General features: G+C 45.4%; 1 protein-coding gene across 1 annotated transcript in view; it reads left to right on the top strand.

Annotated features, from left to right (window-relative positions):
* The window catches only part of CYB5D2 (cytochrome b5 domain containing 2), a 31,143-nt gene that overhangs the window by 1,328 nt on the left and 7,466 nt on the right, over window positions 1–22,349 (top strand). Inside the window, exons 2-3 of the mRNA XM_068265332.1 lie at window positions 19,643–19,783; window positions 19,989–20,172. Coding sequence (XP_068121433.1) covers window positions 19,643–19,783; window positions 19,989–20,172 — 325 coding nt within the window. The remainder of the gene's footprint in view (window positions 1–19,642; window positions 19,784–19,988; window positions 20,173–22,349) is intronic.

The following is a 22,349-nucleotide window of genomic DNA, read 5'->3' as shown; positions in this document are numbered from 1 at the left end:
GTCAGAAGACTGAGCTCAAGTTGCTTTTAAAACACAATAATTCAGCCTCCAGCAATAGCTGTATAGTAATTAACACGGCCAGGACTTGTACAGCAGCAGGATAAGCCATATACTGGCTGTATCCTGCGCCCAAGTCTCTCGACGCCGATTTCAAATGTATGCAGGGAGAGGGTTTTTACTGAAGGAAGCAATCATCAGGCCTCACCTAAAAAAAAAACCCTTCCCTGGACCCAGATGCAATTACCATTACCAGTTACAGACGGCTATGTGAAGTTGGCCCCCCTACAATCAGCACAAATAAAAGTTCTAGCATGTTTGGTTAGTGCTACGTTTGTGCCCGTTTGTGCCGCAAAAATAAACATTTGTGCTGCTTTTGTTTTAAAGATAATAGCAATTATCTTTTTCCAAACTATGACATCACCCAGCCCATCTACAAAGGCGCACGGACACAAAAGTGGTGTCGTTGGTTAGTGCTGGGTTTGTGCTCATTACTGCTGCAAAAATCACCATTCTATCGGTTATCGTTTTTGAGATATTAAAGATTTTTTATAAAGGTCAAAAGTTCACCCAGCCCCCCTACAACAGCGTACAGACACGAAAGTGATGTCGTTGGTTAGTGCTGGGTTTGTGCTCATTTGTGCTGCAAAAATCACCGTTCTATCTGTTATCGTTTTTGAGATATTAAAGGTTTTTTATAAAGGTCAAAAGTTCACCCAGCCCCCCTACAACAGCGTACAGACACAAAAGTGATGTCGTTGGTTAGTGCTGGGTTTGTGCTCATTTGTGCTGCAAAAATCACTGTTCTATCTGTTATCGTTTTTGAGATATTAAAGGTTTTTTATAAAGGTCAAAAGTTCATCTAGCTTCATTCACTTCACTATTGAGATGTTTCTGGTTTATTTAATGTACAGATAATGCCCGGTTAACAAGATAGGGACTGTAGGTTCATTCTTCTATGTCCCCACCTCTGTTTGTACCCCCTCTGTGTGCCTCTGCTTGTGGACCCTCCCCCCCTCCTGTGCTCTGTAACCCCTCTCTGTCTCTGTTTGTACCCCTGTGCCTCTGTACCTACTCTGTGCCTTTGGTTTTTACACCCTGTGCCTCTGTCTGTACCCCTCTGTGCCTCTATTTGTACCCCTGTGCTTCTGTTTGTACCCACTTGCCTCTTTTTGTGCTCCCTGTGCTTCTTTTTGTACCTCCTGTACCTCTGGTGCCCTCCTGTGCCTCTGTACCTCTGTTTGTACCCACTATGCCTCTTTTTGTACTCCCTGTGCCTTCGTTTTTACACCCCGGTGCCTCTTTGTCCAATTTGTCCACTTGCCGCATGCTCCCTTTTTTCCTGCACCCTAATCCCCCGGTTAACGAACAAGATAGGGACTGTAGGTTTATTCTTCTATGTCCCCACCTCTTTTTTTACTCCCTCTGTGTGCCTCTGCTTGTACCCCCCCCCCTCTTGTGCTCTGTAACCCCTCTCTGTCTCTGTTTGTACCTCTGGTGCCCCCCTGTGCCTCTGTACCTCTGTGTGTACCCGCTATGCCTCTTTTTGTACTCCCTGTGTCTCTATTTGTACCCCCATGGGGCTATGGCTTAAAGTATTAGAGGCAGAGAATCAGTAGGACAGCCAGGCAACTGGTATTGCTTAAAATGAAGTAAATATGGCAGCCTCCACATACCTCTAGCTTTAGCTCCCATTTACGTTAGAATAATACTAGGAAATGGATAGCCACAACTAGAAGATACCTTGTACCCACATTTATATCTTGTCCATACTTGCTATTCTTCATGCACTACATTGACCAGAAGTAGCTAATATTGTTTTACCTGTTCACAGTCAACAGTTGGCTTGTTTGTGCCTTAAATCTGGTTAAATGGAATTATTTTGTTACACTCTGTATAAGTTAGCGAAATAAAATTTCCAACCTTTACTGCAACTTGTCTCTCGGCAACTGTCGCTAGTCCGGCACGTGTCTCGGCTTGTGTATGCGGACTAGCGACAGGCAACACTGTGAAGTGAAGGGAGCATCCGGCCGGGGGATGCTCCCTTCGGCGATAGCTTCCGCCACATCTATGCCCTGTAGCAGAGACGTGTAGACAGCTGTCGCTGCTGCAGAGCTGTTGTCTAGCTGTCGTCAGCACGTCCCCTGTGCGCTGGCGACAGCTACAATTGTAGCCCATGTGTATGGGCCTTTAACTTTGCTGTGTCTCTGCTTCTCACCTAAATGTTCCACACCACGCTCAATACATCAGAGACTTCTGGGTTCATAGCCAAAAGTGAGAAATATGGAGCACAGCATGGAACACAATTCTGAGATGGAGTGATAAGAGAAGTTGACCCTCTGTGCCACAGCCCAAGCAGTCCTAATTTGAGATGAGTAATTATTGAGCAGTAGGGCTAAAATTGATTTTCTGCCTATGGACTTGTGTTTGATTTTGAGCTTTATAGATTGTGGCCGAGGCATCCGTGCAACAAACTTTCATTGATCTGAAGCAAGGGGAACTTTAAAGTTATTGCAGCGTTCTATTTAATTTGAGAGCTATAGAAAATGGACAGATAGTCCACGACTTATGAATGGCCCAATCCCATTGCGATGACGTCATTTCTGCATGGAGGAAGTTTGAATCCACTTGAGGAACTGAGTTCACCACAGGGTGGGGGGGGGGGGGGGGGGGGGGTACAAATAGAGGCAGAGGGCAGGACAGAGGCACCTGGAGGCACAGGGGGTACAAACGGAGGCACAGAGGGGGTACAGAGACACAGGAGGTACAAACAAAGGCACAGGGGGTACAAAAAAAAAGGCATAGTGGCAGTGGCGTTCCTACCATGGGGCGGCAGGGGGCTCCCCGCTCTGGGTGTCGGGTGCCCCAGGGGGTGTCACCAAGGCCTCCCACAGAGGCCTGTGCAGGAGGGGGAAGCAACACAGAATGGAGGGGTGGTGGGGAAAGCGGCGGGGAGGGGGGACGGACCCCCACCTCCCTTACCTGGGTCCCCTCTCTCTGGCGCTTCCCCCCTCCTAATTAGCAGCAGCTTTAGATATGAGGGCAGGAGCGGGCGGAAAGGACTTACTCACCTGCTTCCTGCATTCCAGGCGATGGCGCACAGCGTCATCATCACGTGACGCTGCTCTCCGCCTTCTCCACCGCCCACTGTGCTTCCTGATTAGCGGAAGCACAGTGAGTGACAGAGAAGTCGGAGACCAGCGTCACGTGACAGATGACGCTGTGCGCCATCGCCTGGAACGCAGGAAGCAGGTGAGTAAGTCCTCTCCGCCCGCTCCTGCCCGCATATCTAAAGCTGCTGCTAATTAGGAGGGGGGAAGTGCCAGAAGCTTCCCCCATACTGGGGGCAACTATGCTACTGGGGAAACTATACTGGGGAGTGGGGGCAATTATACTAGCTATTCTGGGGGCAACTATACCAGCTATACTGGGGGCAACTAAACTAGCTATACTGGGGGCAACTAAACTAGCTATACTGGGGGCAAGTAAAGTAGCTATACTGGGGGCAACTAAACTAGCTATTCTGGGGGCAACTATACTAGCTATTCTGGGGGCAACTATACTAGCTATTCTGGGGGCAACTATACTAGCTATTCTGGGGGCAACTATACTAGCTATTCTGGGGGCAACTATACTAGCTATACTGGGGGCAACTATACCAGCTATACTGGGGGCAACTATACCAGCTATACTGGGGGCAACTATACTGGGGGCAACTAAACTAGCTAGCTATACTGGGGTCAACTATACTAGCTATACTGGGGGCAACTATACTAGCTATACTGGGGGCAACTATACTAGCTATACTGGGGGCAACTAAACTAGCTAGCTATACTGGGGGCAACTATACTAGCTATACTGGGGGCAACTATACTAACTTCATTGGGGGTAACTAGTTTCACTGGGGGCAACAGTACTAGCTATACTGGGGCAACTATACTAGCTAATACTTTAAATTAGTTAGCTCCGCCTTCATCTGGTCATGACCACGCCCGCCCATTTTTTCGGTGTGTGTGTGGGGGGGGGGGGGGGAGGGGGGGTGTTGTGTCTTTTAATACCCAGTACCGGGTGCCAAATGCCCTAGGTACGCCACTGCATAGTGGGTACAGACAGAAGTACAGAGGCACAGGGGGGGGTGCAGGAGGTACAAACAGAGACACGGGGTACAAAAAGAGGCATAGCGGGTACACACTGAGGTACAGAGGCACAAGGGGTACACACTGAGGTACAGGAGGTACAAACTTTGGTGAGGATTACAAAAAGAGGCACAGGGGTTTACAAACGGAGGCACAGGGGGTACAAATAGAGGCACAGGGAGTACAAAAAGAGGCACAGGGAGGGGTACAAACAGAAGCACAGGGGTACAAACTGAGGCACAGAGGGATACAAGCAGAGGCATTGGGAGTACAGACAGAGGCACAGGGTGTAAAACCAAAGGCACAGAGTAGGTACAGAGGCTCAGGGGTACAAACAGAGACAGATAGGGGTTACAGAGCACAGGAGGGGGGGGGGGGGTACAAGCAGAGGCACACAGAGGAGGTACAAACAGAGGGAGCAGTGAAAAATGGCGCCAAGCTCAGTTTATATAAAAATGGTGCCACTGGAATTCCATTATAAAACGATATTTAGCATTTTAACGATAAGAACTGTAAAAAAATGGCGCCGAATTCCAAAACGTTAATTATCATTTTAAGATGCCCATAAAACAGTTAATTATCGTTTTGAATGGATTTATTTCCGTTATTTATCGTTTTAGCTCTTAAACGTTATTTTATAAAACGTTAATTAACGTTCTAGGTGTTATTTTTCCATTACTACATACATGCATACATATACATACAGGCATACATGAATACAAGCATACATACATGAATACATGCATACATGAATACATACATACATACATATACATGCATACATACATACATATATATATATACATGCATACATACATATATACATGCATACATACATACATACATATATACATGCATACATACATACATGCATACATGCATACATGCATACATACATACATGCATGCATACATACATACATACATGCATGCATACATGTATGTATGTATTCATGTATGTATGCATTCATGTATGTATGCATGCATGCATGCATGCATGCATGCATGCATGTATGTATGTACGTATGCTTGTATGTATGTATATGTATATATGCATGCATGTATGCATGTATGTATGTACGTATGCTTGTATGTATGTATGTATATGTATACATGCATGCATGTATGTATGTACGTATGCTTGTATGTATGTACAGTATGTATGCATGTATGTAGTATTGGAAAAATAAAGTATAACAACTAAAACGTTAAATAGTGTTTTATAAAATAACATTTAAGAGCTAAAAGATAAATAACGTTTTATAATATCGTACGCTAAATATCGCACAGTAAAATGGCGCCATTATTTAGCCGGCGCAATTTTTCATTGTATGCCAAACAGAGGTGGGGACGTAGAAGAATGAACCTACAGTCCCTATCTTGTTCGTTAACCGGGGACTATCTGTACATTAAATAAACCAGAAACATCTCAATAGTGAAGTGAATAAAGCTAGATGAACTTTTGACCTTTATAAAAAACCTTTAAGGGCCCTTTTCCACCAGCGCGGTTGCGCTGGCTGAATCGCAAAGTCGCAAACCACTAGCGATTTTACAATCGCTATGGTTTGCTTTTTAACATAGGAATCGCGGTAGGTCATTTCCACTACTGAGATTCGTTTTTTACAGGAACGCGAACGCGCGGCGGAGCGATATTTGCCGCGATTTTGCTATGCAGTGCATAGCATAGCAAAATCGTGGCCGCAAACGTCGGGAAATCGCCGGCTTTGCGATTCAGCAATCGCTAGCGTTCAGCGTGAACGCTAGCGACTGCTAGTGGAAAAGGGCCCTAATATCTCAATAACGATAACAGATAGAACAGTGATTTTTGCAGCACAAATGAGCACAAACCCAGCACTAACCAACGACACCACTTTCGTGTCTGTATGCTGTTGTAGGGGGGCTGGGTGAACTTTTGACCATTATAAAAAACCTTTAATATCTCAAAAACGATAACAGATAGAACGGTGATTTTTGCAGCACAAATGAGCACAAACCCAGCATTAACCAACGACACCACTTTCGTGTCTGTACGCTGTTGTAGGGGGGCTGGGTGAACTTTTGACCATTATAAAAAACCTTTAATATCTCAAAAACGATAACAGATAGAACGGTGATTTTTGCAGCACAAATGAGCACAAACCCAGCACTAACCAACGACCCCACTTTTGTGTCCGTGCGCCTTTGTAGGGGGGCTGGGTGATGTCATCGTTTGGAAAAAGATAATTGCTATTATCTTTAAAACAAAAGCAGCACAAATGTTTATTTTTGCGGCACAAACGAGCACAAACGTAGCACTAACCAAACATGCTAGAACTTTTATTTGTGCTGATTGTAGGGGGGCCAACTTCACATAGCCGTTACAGACCTGTCTCTAACCTTCCCTTTATGTGTAAGGTAATCAAAAAAAGCTGTATACCTCCAGCTAGAAGCCAAAATCTTCTAAAACAAAAGTTATGACCTATTCCAGCCTGGCTTCAGGAAACATCATTCACAGCACTGAAACTGCCCTCATCCAAATCTGCAACCACCTGCTCATGGCAAGAGAAAGAGGAGAGTACTCCATCCTGATACTGCTAGAGCTTTCTGCAGCCTTTGATACAGTTGACCATGACATCTTGATAAGCAGGCTACAGGAATACTGCTTCATTGATGGCATAGTTCTTCAGTGGTTCCAATCCTTCTTGAGTGGCAGAACCCAAAAAGTGTTTATGGGGTCCTTCCTGTCCACCTCTGTACCACTTAAAGAGAACCCGAGGTGGCTTGTACGAATCCTATTAGCACACAGAGGCTGGGTCTGTACAGCTGGGTCACAGCAGGCTGTTCACAGCTGTACTGTCAGTCTCACCACTCCCCCGCCTCCTCTGTGTAGCCACTCCCCGCCCACGTCCCTTCCCTCCAATCAGCGGGGAGGGAAGGGATGCGGGCGGGGAGTGGCTACATAGAGGAGGCGGGGGAGCAGCGAGACTGACAGTACAGCTGTAAACAGCCTGCTGGCGACACGCTGCCTGTCGCTAGCACGGCTGTGTGATTTATGGGGCACAGCAGAGCGCGGGGGGGGGGGGGGAGTTAGAGCCTGGGGGGAAACAGTATAGCAACAGAGGCTGGGCATAATCTGCAGACCCAGCTTCTGTGTGCTAATAGGATTCGTACAAGCCACCTCGGGTTCTCTTTAAGTATGGGATGCCCCAGGGCTCAATCCTTTCTCCCCTGCTTTTCACGATCTACATGTTACTGCTTGGAAAACTAATCCAAGAACACGGCCTGACATACCAATGCTATGCTGACGACACCCAACTATATCTTTCCTTCAAGCCTAATGTGACAGACACAACTCGAACTATAAATGCCTGCTTAGGCGAACTACAGCAATGGATGAATGACAACTGGCTGAGACTAAATGCAAATAAAACTGAAGTCCTTCTGATCGGAGGGCAGTGCATGACAACAAAACAACTTGCAGTCTTCTCCTCTGGGAATAGGATGCACCGATCTACGCAGCTCTGATCATGTGCGTAGCCTGGGAGTTCTAATTGATGGGGATTTACACTTCAGAACTCTCATCTCTACTGTGGTGAAATCATCCTATTTTTTCCATTAACCCTCCAGGACAGGTATACATCGAGATCCGGTCCCTCCCAGGAAACAGGAAACATCCACAAGCCTCTCTATAAATTAAAAGATTTGTCAGGTGCTCGGCAGTATAGATGTTTCCTGTTCCAGGAACAGGTCTCTCTGTACAGCGCTGCATGTCCTGGAGAGCCTGGGTGGCTAAGGGCTGTTGGCGCTGCGGGTGCAGATGGATACATTAGGCTATGGATCTCCTATGTGCCCGCTTACCTCTCCATAAGCATAGTTGTGTCCGGGGGAGAGAAGGCTGCATATGGTGGTTCTTCGTATGGCAGGCGCCGCCGACTGGAAATGCGGGGAGTGCGCTGTGAGGAGGCGGAGGCCGGAGTACGCAGCGTGCCAGCATCCAAGATGGCGGACGGAGTGTTTCCGCTTCCGGATGACGCATTTCCGCCCGCTCGGTAGAAGAACTGGTGGCGTCCTCCGCGTCTCTGCACTCGTGCAGGACGCAATATGGATTCAGCAGCGGGATCAGGAGCAGGTCAACCGGCCACTCAGGATGATCCCAGAGGGCAGGAGCCGAGGCAGGATACCAACAAGGTATCGTTTTTAAAACACAAAAAAACAGTTGTTTATGTGTTGCCTGTAGATGAGATGGCTCAATGCTGGGGCTGCTGATGGGGAAGATGATTGATGATACAACTTGGCATATAAAGTTTTGTATCATTTCTTGTGTATAATATACCCCGATTTTTGTATAGTAGGTTACAAAAGTTGTTTTGGTATGTTTTATTTCAGAATCCTGCAGCTTCTGTGACTGCTTCTACTACATCTACCAATACTACTACGGCTACAGAAGCATCAGAAGCTGTTAGGCCTAAGAAACGCTGTCCCTCTTGTAACATAAAACTGCCAGTGCCTTGGAATAAATTACTTTGTCAGTCATGTGCTACAAGAGTTCTAAACGAAGAATCAGCGGTAGCTTATAAGGATTTTCTTAAAATGGTCCGTAAAGAAATGACGGAATCTATGAAAGTCTTTAGGGAATCTATGGCTGCACAATCATCGGTTAATCAACCGCCAGTTGTAATTGCTCATGTACCTGGTACCTCGGGAACTGTATTTCCAACCGTTCCTGTTGCACAATCGGTGATACAGCAACCTATTATTGTGGACCAGCCTTCTGGGGCATTAAATCCAAGTTTACATTCGGCACAGATTTCACAAATTATAGATCAAACACAAATAGCCGGAATTAACAATCCCAGTGAAAAATCAGCTGATAATGTAATACCAACTGCAAAGCATGGGAAAGCTACAGCTAAAACAGATCGACCTATTTTATCGGATTCTGAACCAGAAGAATACTCAGAAGAAATTTCTGAGTGTGATTCTGAAGATGAACTTTCAGAAAAGGACCAGGATAAACCGTCTAAGTTTAGGTTTTCAGCCAATGAAACTGATGAGCTTTTAAAAGCAATTTATGATTCATTAGGTTTAAATGAGGATTCCCCGACATCTCTATCTACTCACGACGCATTGTATGCGGGTATGGAGGGATCTAAACCAATGGTTTTTCCGGTCCATACTTCAACAAAACAGTTAATTGATAGTCAGTGGAAAAACCCTGATAGAAAAGTTTTTTTATCTAGAGGATTTAAACGAAGATTCCCTTTTGCAGAGAATGATTGCAGACAATGGGATAAATGTCCTAAACTAGATGCAGCTTTTTCTCAGGTACAGAAAGAAAACGAGTTATCTTTTGAAGACCTGGGGTTTTTAAAAGATCCTTCGGATAAAAAGGCAGAATTTGCGTTAAAAAAGACGTGGTCAGCAATATGTGCGAATTTTCGCCCTGCTGCGGCTACTACTTGTGTAGGACGTACGCTAGACTTATGGATGCATCAAGTGATGCGTCATATTAAGATGGGGTCCAGCAAAGAAATAATTCTTAACTCATTTACGGTAATGTTCAAAGCAATTAATTTTATTATTGACGCTGCAACAGAGTCCATTCGCCTTACGGCCAGGGCCGCAGCTTTATCCAATGTTGCTAGACGGAATATTTGGATTAAGACCTGGGAGGGTAGTAATATATCCAAAAATAAATTATGTACTATACCTTTTGCAGGTGACCTGTTATTTGGCCCTCAATTAGATGAAATATTGGAAAGGTCTTCAGATAATAAAAAAGGTTTTCCCAAAAAGAGGCAATTTAGACAAGGGAAGAAGTTTTTTCGTAAAAACCGACAGGAAAATAAACCTAAACCTCAGGCTAGACGCAAACCCTGGTCATTTTCCCGAGAGCAAAACAAACCAAACGCCCTGTTTGGTAGCACTGAGTCTTCCGCAAGGAAGCAGCAGTGACGACGAGCCACCCGTGGGAGGAAGGTTGGGCCTATTCCTACCACATTGGCAAAAATTTGCAACCAGCCCATTCATTCTGAATCTAGTCCAGTCGGGATACCATATTGTGTTTCAGCAAAAACCACCGACAAGATTTGTGATTACAAAAGGACTACACTCAACAGAGGAACAGACAGCGATAAGTTCCATTCTGCAGGACATGTTGCAAAGAAACGTAGTTACTTTGGTGCCAATCTTGGAGCAGGGGAGAGGATTTTACTCGACAATTTTCTTGGTGAAAAAGCCGTCGGGAAAATTCCGTCTCATCCTGAATCTCAAACCCTTGAACCCATTCATAAAACATCAGAAGTTCAGAATGGAGTCGATTTTTTCCCTCAGAAATCTGTTGACTGCCAATTGTTTCATGGTAAGCATAGACCTCAAGGATGCATATTGGCATGTTCCGATCGAGTTAAGATCCCAGAGATTTCTCAGGTTTGCGATAAAAGAAACTACAGGAGTGACCCATTATCAATTTCGCTGCCTCCCCTTTGGCATAAAGTCAGCTCCAAGAATTTTCACCAAAGTGATTGCGGAACTAGTATCCTCCCTACACAAACAGGGGATAATGATTGTCCCCTACCTGGACGATCTTCTAATATTTGCAGAGTCAAAACAAATATTATTAGGACACAGGGAGACAGTATTAAGGGAACTGCATGCAGCAGGATGGATTGTCAGCCTAGAAAAGTCACAGCTGGAGCCGACACAGAATATAGTGTTTCTGGGATTCATTATAGATTCGATTCAACAAAAAATGTTTCTACCAGAGCAGAAAGTATTAAAAGTAGTTCACCAGGTAGAAAATTTCAGAACGTTAGAAAGAATATCTATTCGAGATGGGATGAGATTATTGGGTCTTCTGAATTCAGTAGCACCAGCAGTACAGTGGGCAATGAAGCATGCTCGATCACTGCAAACATGGATTCTAGGGAATTGGAGCAAATCAATGGAATCGTTAGATCAAGTGATACAAATTCCGAACATTGTGAAAGAAGACTTACAATGGTGGACTGTGAATCACAACCTGACTCAGGGCAAGCAGTGGGTGTTTCCGACACAACTAATAGTAACCACAGACGCAAGTTTGTCAGGATGGGGGGCTCATGTTCAGGACTTCAAGGTGCAGGGTCTATGGCAGCCTCATATGAAAGATCAGTCTTCAAATTACAGAGAGCTGATGGCGGTGAAACTAGCACTAGTGGCAACACAACATCTTGTAGAATCGAAGCATGTTCAGATAAGGACAGACAATTCTACAGTAGTGGCATATATAAATCGCCAAGGGGGAACAAGGTCTCGCAAGCTACTGTCACTCTCACTGGAGATTCTGGATTTAGCGGAGAGAAGTCTGTTGTCTCTCACAGCTATCCATCTGAAAGGCTCTTTGAATGTACTAGCAGATCTGCTCAGTCGCAAACAGTTGTCGAACATGGAATGGGAGTTGAATCACGAGGTATATCAATGGATAACAGCAATCTGGGGGACTCCTGTCATAGATTTGTTTGCCAACAGGGAAAATGCCAAATGTCAACGTTTCTTTTCCCTGAATACCAGAGACAATCCAACGGCAATAGACGCTCTTGCACAAATCTGGGATTTCGAACTAGCGTATGCTTTCCCACCTTTAAATCTGCTGCCATTAGTGCTGAGGAAGATCACAATGTCCAGAACAACAGTGATTCTCATTGCACCAAATTGGCCGAGAAGGTCATGGTATCCACTGCTTCTGAAGTTAAAGACAGTGTAACCATTACCACTTCCATATCTGGAAAGATTAGTATTAGTTCAGGGACAAATAGTGCCAGATCTGAACAAATGGAAACTAACGGCCTGGCTACTGAAGAGTTGATACTTAAAAGTTATGGGCTATCTGATAAGGTAGTGGAAACCTTAGTTAAAAGTCGGAAGAAAAATACGCGTGCTATATATTTGAAATATTGGAAAACCTTTAATCTGTGGAAGGAACAGACAGGGTTTAACTCCAATGAGATAGCTACTGTGTTAGAATTTCTCCAGAGTGGAATTGACAGGAAATTGGCCTTAAGCACGATTAAGGTTCAGATTTCAGCTCTCTCCGTTTTTTTAGACAAACAGTTGGCAGTACATCCTTTAATTATTCGTTTTGTTAAATCAGTAGAAAGGAACAGGCCGATATGTGTTAAACCCTTTCCAAAATGGGATCTGTCATTAGTTCTTAAAGCTCTTACAAAACCGCCCTTTTGTTCTTCGAAAGATATGGATTTACGTTTACTTACTTTAAAAACTATTTTTTTGGTGGCAATTACGTCCGCTAGGAGAGTAAGTGAACTAGAAGCTCTTTCCTGCGAAAAGCCGTATTGTATTTTCTATGAGGACAGAGTAGTTCTCAGAACAAGTTCCGAGTTTATTCCAAAAGTAGGAGATTTATTTTACCGTTCTCAAGAGATCATATTGCCTAGTTTCTATGCAAACCCATCAAATGATAAAGAGAAAGATAGGCATTCTCTGGATGTGAGACAAATACTGTTAGATTATTTGCAGAGAGTACAAAGTATTAGGAAAACTGAAGCCCTATTTGTAAATTATACGGGGAAATTGATCGGGCAGAAAGCTTCAAAAAGAACGATTGCAAATTGGATTAAGCTATGCATTCTGGAGGCATATAAGATTATGGAGACTATACCTCCTAAGGATCTTAAAGCTCATTCAACCAGGGGGACAGCGACAACTTGGGCCTTCAGAGCTGGTGCTTCTCCTCTGGAAATCTGTAAGGCGGCGACGTGGAAGAATCTGGGAACGTTCATGCGGCACTACAGATTGGATAGTATATCATCGTCTGACCAGGACTTTGGCAGAAAAGTTTTGCAGGCGGTCAGCCCACCCTAAGGTTAGTGTTTTCTTGATTATCATCTCGATGTATACCTGTCCTGGAGGGTTAATGGAAAAAACTAAACATTAGCTTACCTGGTAATTTAATTTTAAGTAACCCTCCAGGACAGGTGGGGTAACCCACCCTATTATATCATTATAATATATTAAAATGCACGATACTATGTTTATACTGTGTATATGAATTAGGAAATACATTTAATGTATGTGTTATGGTTAGGTGTCAGGTAGTTGAGACCTGTTGGGAATTGTTTTCTTTTATAATACTGCCGAGCACCTGACAAATCTTTTAATTTATAGAGAGGCTTGTGGATGTTTCCTGTTTCCTGGGAGGGACCGGATCTCGATGTATACCTGTCCTGGAGGGTTACTTAAAATTAAATTACCAGGTAAGCTAATGTTTAGTTTTCACCTGAAGAACATCGCAAAAATAAAGCACCTCATCCCCCCAGAAGATCTGCCAACCTTGGTTCATGCCTTCATTACATCCCGACTGGACTACTATAATGCTCTCTACACTGACCTTCCAAAAAAAGGACTTGTACCGCCTACAGCTTATACAGAATACTGCTGCCAGACTGTTAACCAACCAACCCCGTCACTGCCACATAACACCAGTCCTGCACTCCCTTCGGCCTACTGACATTTAAAGAGACACTGAAGCGAAAAAAAATATATGATATAGTGAACTGGTTGTGTACTATGAATAATTACTAGAAGATTAGCAGCAAAGAAAATTTTCTCATACTTTTATTTTCAGGTATATAGTGTTTTTTTTCTAACATTGCATCATTCTAAGCAGATTCTATCACAGGTTTGAAAAGCAGGCTGAGCCTGGGGGGAACCCGCCACCCTCCCCCATCCCCCGCGCACAGCGACCCAGGTGAGGACTCACTCTCTCTGGAAGTGAGGGAGGCGGATGTTCGGCACCTCCTGTCCACGCTAAATGCCAGGAAAGCCTCAGGACCTGATGGTGTGTCCCCAGCCTGCCTCAAATCTTGTTCGGAGCAACTTGCCCCCATCCTCTCCGCCATCTTCAGCAGGTCACTGACAGAGGGCAGAGTCCCTGCGTGCTTCAAGAGGTCCACCATCATTCCTGTTCCTAAGAAACAAGGCATCTCTGACCTCAACAACTTCAGGCCTGTGGCCCTGACGTCCGTTATCATGAAGACCCTAGAGAGAGTGTTCTTATCCACCCTCAAGCTATCCACCTTGCCCCTACTAGACCCACTCCAGTTCGCCTACAGAGCACACAGGTCCACTGATGATGCTCTAAACATCTGCCTGGAATACATCTACAACCATCTGGACAGGAAGGATGCGTATGCCAGAGTACTGCTATTAGACTTCAGCTCAGCTTTTAACACCATATGCCCACGCACCCTCCAGAATGTCCTGGCCACACTTGGGGTCAACCCCACCCTACGCTTATGGATCGTTGACTTTCTCTCTAACAGATCCCAAGTTGTCAGGCTGGGGGACATCTACTCACGAGAAGTGATAACCAACACAGGGGCACCCCAGGACTGCGTCCTGTCCCCGCTGCTCTTCTCCCTCTACACTAATGATTGTAGATCCGTGGTAGACTCTGTCAAAGTCATCAAATTTGCGGACGACACCACCATTGTTGGCCTTGTAACTAAGGACAACATCCAGGAGTACCAGCTGCAGGTAGAAAGACTATGCCACTGGTGCAAGGAGAACAGCCTGGTGCTCAACACGGCCAAAACCGTCGAACTTATAATTGACTTTAGGAAGTCGGCTCCTACCCCTCCTCCCATCTACATCGATGGCACCGAGGTGGCCAGTGTGCCCTGTGCTCGCCTGCTGGGCACCACTATCTCCAACGATCTCAGCTGGAGGGTCAACATCACGACAACCCAACGGAAAGCCCAGCAGAGACTCTTCTTCCTCCGCCATCTGCGGAAGTTCGGCATGGCGCAGGAGATCCTAACATGCTTTTACACTGCCACCATTGAATCGATCCTCTGCTCCGCCATCTTGGTCTGGTATGTGGGTGCCACCGCCAGCGACAGGCACAAATTACAGAAGATCATTAAGTCAGCGGAGAGGGTGATTGAGAGACCTCTGCCTCCACTTGACCACCTGTACAGCACAAGACTGAGAGCCAGGGCACTGAGGATCGCAAGCGACCGCTCTCACCCAGGCCACTGTTTTTTCACCCCACTTCCACTGGGTCGGAGGCTTCGAGCCATCCCCACCAAGACCACCAGACACAAGAACTCGTTCTTCCCGATGGCCGTTAGCCTCCTAAACTCCCTTAATATTCTACCACCCTCTATCAGCTCCCTACCACCTGCGTAGGAGCGGTAGATTCCAGTAGTGTGTGTTTTCGTAAGATGAATACTGAGCTATATGTACATCTAAGGGCTGGCTCAGACGGATGCTTGTGCAGCGTTTACCGCCAGCGTTCAGGGCTTGGCGTTAAACGCTCCCATTCAAGTGAATGGGAGCGTTTGTACCAAGCTTTTACGCGCGTTTACACGGATGCGGCGTTCGAGTCCCGATTTTCACTGGCGTTCAAGGAGCCCCTGGAAGCTACATGTTGCTTCCAGGGGCGGTTAACCGCGACGGCTAATGTCCCCCTAGGTGAAGAAAAACGCGACCGCATCCGAACGCAACGCGAACCCTGCTGAAAGCCCGAACGCATTGCCACCGCGACGACAATGAACGCGATGCCTCCAAACGTCCGTCTGAACCAGCCCTAATGCTGACTGTAGATTTGTGTATGTCTATATTTGAGTTTCTTTTCTGTATTTCTTTCTATGTACCGCTCCATTGTGCCAAACCCAATTCCGGGCTTGACCCAGTCATGCTTGGCGAAATAAAATGATTCTGATGCCGATTCTATAATATGTGCAGATTACACAACACTCAGCATTCAAAATTAGTCTTTCAGAGCAGTCTGTGAAGTAATGACCTCTCCTCTAGCAGAGGAAAAGTAAATAGTCCAGGAACAGTTGAGATAATAAAAGTCAGATAACAGCCCTCTCCATGACTAACTTAGTCGGAGAGCTTAATGGCTTGTTTGCATAGAGATAACTGGAGTTTCTCAACTCTTCCTGTACTGGAAACAATTACACTGATGTATCTGATCTTAATGTTTTATTTCTTAGCTGTGCTACACATACAAATCATAATATCATCATTTTTTTTTCCGCTTCAGTGTCTCTTTAAATCACTAAATAATCTGGGCCCTGGATACATATAAGAAATGTTACAGCTGCTTAGCCATCCCAGCAGTCTCAGAGTCCACCTGAGAACTTTTTGTCCCAGAGCCTTCTGTCATGCTCCTACGTTATGGAACTCCTTACCTCGGCAGATCAGGACAGCTCCATCTCTGGACAAGTTTAAATCCAGACTGAAAACCCACCTGTTCAGTTTGGCATTTGCAGAAATATATTTTTTGTGTGAATACTTCATCCTACTACCACCTTCTGAATCTTAGAGAGCCTAATCCCTTTGAGTCCCTGGGAGAAAAGCGCTATAGAAATGTTATTGTTACTAGACACCAGAAAACTGTATAGGGGAGAGACAGGGGCAACTAGACACCAGGATACTGTATAGGGATGGGAGGGAGGCCACTAGATATTAGGGAACTGCATAAGGGAGGGAGGTGGCCACTCGACAACAGGAAACTGTATAGGAGAGGGATGGGGGAACTTGACACCAGGGTACTGTATAAGGAGGGAGGCCACTAGACATTAGGGAACTGCATAAGGGAGGGAGGGGCCGCTTGACAACAGGAAACTGTATAGGAGAGGGACGGGGCAACTTGACACCAGGGTACTGTATAAGGAGGGAGGCCACTAGACATTAGGGAACTGCATAAGGGAGGGAGGGAACCACTACACACTAGGGAACAGTATATGGAAGGGAGGGGGGGCCACTAGACACCGGGAAGCCACAATCTTTGAAACCTTTGCATAACCCTAAGCAATACTCCCCTTTCATTGTTATCATCACACCTGACACTGTGTCTATGCATTGGAGACCAAAATCATAACGTCCCCTTCTGGCTGTTCAGTAGTCAAACACCAGCACACAAATTAACTAATAACTGACAGGAAATCCCTGAATGCTGCTGTCAGCTATGTTTTAGCCAAATTGCAGAATGCAAACCAATGCTGCTGCAACATCCTGCATCAGTGTCTGGAGTGAGTTCTGCATTCAACATGTACATTTAACTTATGATACCTTTTACATTAGGCAGTGCAGTAAAATCCATGCTTTTTAACACATTATCATGCATGTTATAATATAATGCCATGCCAAAATAACCGCTTCGAATTTTCAGCATCATAATGCAGGAAAATGCATGCAGCAGTCTGACTCCATTGTACAGCTTTACATTATACAAGGAGAGCAGCTGACAGGCGGTGACTTTACTGCCTGTCAGTTGCCAGTGTATAGGGGCCTTAGAGCTGGGTTACACTGAATCAGTTGCTGTCTGCTATAAATAGGGATGAGCAATGAGATGCAAATATTTCCGAGTCCATGCAGGATTATCATTTTAAACCTAGGTGGGACTTGATTGGTCCATTTTTAAGCTGCATATATTTGCATAAAAATGTTCATAATCCCGCGTGAACTTAGAAATATTTGCATCTTATTAGTCATCTCTAGCAGTAACCCAACACATAACTGATGCGCAGCGCAGCCCAAGTCATTTTCCAAGTTTTCTATGGGTCAGTTTACATCTATGCGTTGTAACTGAAGGCTTTTTCACAATGCACACCCTGCAGCATTTTTGGTGCAAAGTAGACCCATTACATAGAAAAGCAGATAAAACGCACAGCAATTGATGAATAACTGATTCCGTTAAAACATGTCAGTTTTTATCAGTTGCCAGTGTAAACCCAGCCTGAGAATGGACTTACCTGTTGTCACCTGCAGTTCCGTGGGCCCCACACTTTGTGGGGTGCAGCTGAACATCAGAGAGGACCCACCAGCAGAATCACACTGTGCCACTCACCGTGTCAAACCGTGTAAAACAAAAGTCCTTTCAGTCAGACTGGTAACTAGCATGTGAAGCTCTCGGGAGTCTGGGCAGAAGAATATCCACTGTTCAAATAAAACTTGAAGTCTATAACCAGGCAAATAGTATAACATTTTTTAATAGGTTAGATTTTCAACTCAGGGTAAAGATTAAAAAATTACTGATACATTAAAAACTAGTGAATTGCCAGTCCATATTCGATCAACATATTAATCAAGTACTGATAGGAGTAGTTGCTTTTTGAGCAAATATGTCAGCAGGAGGGAGGTAGCCAGTGAAGCAACTAAAAACAGTGCTGGAGATTTTGGCGCAGCCGGGGCCATCAGAGGTTGTAATCAGAATTAAGCTGAAAGAGGGCTTAGACCAGGCATGGGCAAACTCGGCCCTCCAGCTATTATGGAACTACAAGTCCCACAATCCATTTGCCTGTATGAGTCATGACTGTGGCTGTCAGACTCCTGCAATGCATTGTGGAACTTGTAGTTCCTTAACAGCTGGAGGGCAAGTTTGCCCATGCCTGGCTTAGACAGTAATTTGGGCGCCGTCAAAAGACAACTCCCAAATGACTATAAAAACATCGTAATTCGTCTTTCCTGAGTCCACGGCGACCTATAGAGGAATAGTAATTATCACTGCTGGGACTTTCGCAGGAGCAGGGTGAGCCGTTTATCTGCTTTACCCTGAATCCAAATTTCCTGGAGGCTTAATTATATGTACCCAGAGCCAGAGGCTACAGCAATACGCTAGCAATGTTCTCATAGTTTTGTGCTATTTGTTGCAGTACAAAGCTAGCAATCACAGCCTCATGATCAATATTTACCAGTCTTTCTGCTAAAATCTTGAATAATATTTACTGATGTAAGGTAATAGGCCATGGTGCAATAGAAGGGCTAACCCTCCCATTTCGTGAACCACATCATATTGTATTACTTAAAGGCTGTTGAAGCACATGGTCATCAACAGCAGATAGTATTTCAGGTTACAGTATACAAAACTTCTTGGTGTCATCTACAAAGTAGTATACAACGTGCATTCTACAATACAGTACACTTGCTGAGTTGCTTAAAGGGAACCTTAACTCTAAAAAAAAAAAATGAGTTTCACTTACCTGGGGCATCTGCCAGCCCCCTGCAGCCATCCTGTGCCCTCGCAGTCCTCCGGTCCCCCGCCACCAGCTAGCTTTGTTTTTGCCAACTCTGAGTCGGTGGGACGCCATGAGTACCTTTGCACGCATCCCCGCTGGTGCAGGAAGCTATCGCGGACATTAACAAGTACATTTTTATGTGTTGCAGGCGCAATGCGTAAAAATGTACGCGTTGCACCGCGTAAAAATGTAGGTGTTAACTATGCGCGATAGCTTCCTGCACCAGCGGGAATGCGTGCAAAGGTACTCATGGCGTCCCACCGACTCCGAGTTGGCAAAAACGAATCTAGCTGGCGGCAGGGCACCGGAGGAGCCATGAGTGACTGCGAGAGCACAGGAAGGCTGGGGGCTGGTAGATGCCCAGGTAAGTGAAACTATTTTTTTCTAGAGTTAAGGTTCCCTTTAAGTAGAACTATAAAAGGAGAATTATTTGTACATTTAGCTTTGGTGAGTTTTGCATGAGGTATTTATACAAGTTGGTACTTTTTTTTTTTTTTTACAGCGAGAGATGCATCCCGTGCCTACGTAACAGGGGACTTCACAGAGAGTGGTCTTGTGGATGATGTGTCAGAACTTTCACCCTCGCAGATGTTGCACCTCCACAACTGGTTTGACTTTTATCATAAGAATTACGCTCCAGTCGGTAGGTTTTCATTATCTTATGCTATGTTCTGAGGGAAAATACTTATAATTCTAGCGTTAGCCTTTTAGTGGTGTACCTTATGCAAAGCTAATCAATATGTAGTGACCCACCCTTCTGTCATGTAGGAAATAGTTGCACTTCCATATCTTCTGATGTCTGTCATACAAGTATATATAAAAATGTAATAATAATATTTTTGTTTTAGGTAAGCTCATGGGACGCTTTTATGATGAGGATGGAAATCCAACCAAAGCTCTGGAGGATGCATTAGCAGTTATTGATATTGGCTTAAAGCTGAAAGAACAGAGACAGGAGGAGAATAAGCAGTTTCCACCCTGTAACTCAGAATTCATTGCGGGTAACACCAAAGTCTGGTGTTCTAAGCACAGGTAAGAATAAGACATCATTGCATCTAACAGAAAAGACCACATGGAATTATCGTGAGAGGGCCTCTATATAACTGGCTTAGAGTTGACACAGAAGATCACTATGAAATCACAATAGAAGTGTGTTTGTTCATTTAATTTGTTTCTCAAGCCTTTTGTGGCCACAATGCTGTAAAGGTCTGTGCTGGTGTCTTCCTGTTCCCATTCCTCTGCAAGATCGGAAAACGTGCCCATTCACTACTTGATTTTCCTCAGCAGATTTGATCAGTGTGATCAAGTCTGCCAGAGTTCAATGTCCCAGCATGACCACCAGATCATAATTTTGATTGTCTGGATGAAAACGATCAAAATTGATTGTACTAGAACAAGCTCGAAAGGCGGTGCGGTGGTAGGCAATTGTGCAGAGCACCATAGCTGATGATGCCCCCCCTAGGTATTCCCCTGGGGCCCCTGTAGAGTACTCGTGGCAGTGGAGTGAACTCACCTGTCTGCCCAGCAAGCTCCTTCCAGTCTGTGTCTTTCAGTCTTCATCCTACATACATTCCGCTGAGTTACAGAGAACAGGTGCTGGCAGCGATGGAGACAAAAGGACACAGACTGGAGAGAGTGCCCCAGCCAGAGAGGGTGACTGGTGAGTGCGCTCTACTGCTGTAAGTACTCTGCAGGGGTCCCGAGGAATATTATTAGCTTGACAGAAAGGTGACCTTGGTGGACCCATCAGCTGCCTATGGGGCCCCAAGGGGACAGCACTATCTGAGGCAGTAGCAGCGGTTTAATAGATTTCATGCTGAAGTTTATTAAAAAAAAAAATTGTAGTGTGTGGCAGGAATAGATAGATCCCTTTCTGAGCTGTGAGGAATCTATCTTTTGGGCAAATTGAATGCCCAGCTACAACTGAATGGGCACCCATAGATGTGAGTGTAGTGACTTCAGAAAGGGATCCTTTATAGCGGGGATCCCCAACCTGTGGTCCGCGGCCCACTGGTGGTCCGCGGGACGCTCCCAGTTGGGCCGCAGGACTGTCCTCTTCAACCCCCCTCCAGCCCGTCCCCGCGGCCGCCGCTGTTATTACCTTAGCAACGGCCGCTCTCCCCTCTCCAGCGCATGTATTTATTCAAGCAGCGTATCTCCCGGCTGCTCTGTGTGATGCGCAGGAAGAAGGGCTCGGTTACCACAGTAACAGCGATGCATATCGCCGCTACAGGAAGCCGCAGCCCTGCTTCCTGTCACATCACACAGAGCAGCCGGGAGATACGCTGCTTGAATAAATACACGCGCCGAAGAGGGGAGAGCGGCCGCTGTTAAGGTAATAACAGCGGCGGGGACCACCACCTGGCTATACCGGGGCGCTATCCGGGGGCACTATACTGGGGCACTATTCTGGCTATACTTCGGCGCTATTCTGGCTATACTGGGGCACTATACTGGGGCACTATACTGGCTATACTGGCTCACTATTCTGGCTATACTGGGGCACTATTCTGGCTATACTGGGGCGCTATACTGGCTATACTGGGGCGCTATTCTGGCTATACTGGGGCGCTATTCTGGCTATACTGGGGCACTATTCTGGCTATACTGGGGCACTATACTGGCGCACTATAATGGCTATACTGGGGCAACTAAACTCCCTATACTGGGGCAACTATGCTAGCTATGCCACTGCACCCTCCCCATCCCCCCGTAACCCGCTCCACTATCCGCTAGGACGCGCACCCGACGTCCACTCCCCCCGCGGTAGTCCCCGGAAAAAAATTTGGTCAGAAAGTGGTCCCCGGACCAGGAAAGGTTGGGGACCCTTGCTTTATAGGATGCTTATTAATGATACAATTTTCAATACTGTACTGTATAGTATATTGATTGTAAATTATATACCATTTAGAAGTGTGTGTGTGTGTGTGTGTCATATTTATTTCCTTTTAAATAATGCCAGCCCTGCTGATCTATTTGCCTGCAGCTGGGTCTGAATCACACCAGAAACAAGCATGCAGGTAATCTTGTCAGATCTGACAATGAAGTCAGACACACCTGATCTGCTGCATGCTTGTTCAGGGTCTATGTTAGAGTCACAGGATCAGCAGGACACACCCAGGCAACTGGTAATGTTTAAAAAGTAAATATGGCAGCCTCCATATACCTCTCACTACAGTTTCCTTTAAAGAACTTACGAGGCCTGTTTT

The sequence above is a fragment of the Hyperolius riggenbachi genome, chromosome 2, assembly GCF_040937935.1.
Source record: "Hyperolius riggenbachi isolate aHypRig1 chromosome 2, aHypRig1.pri, whole genome shotgun sequence".
NCBI lineage: Eukaryota > Metazoa > Chordata > Amphibia > Anura > Hyperoliidae > Hyperolius > Hyperolius riggenbachi.
The sequence above is the reverse complement of the archived record's forward strand: the minus strand, read 5'-3'. Positions and strand labels throughout refer to the sequence as shown.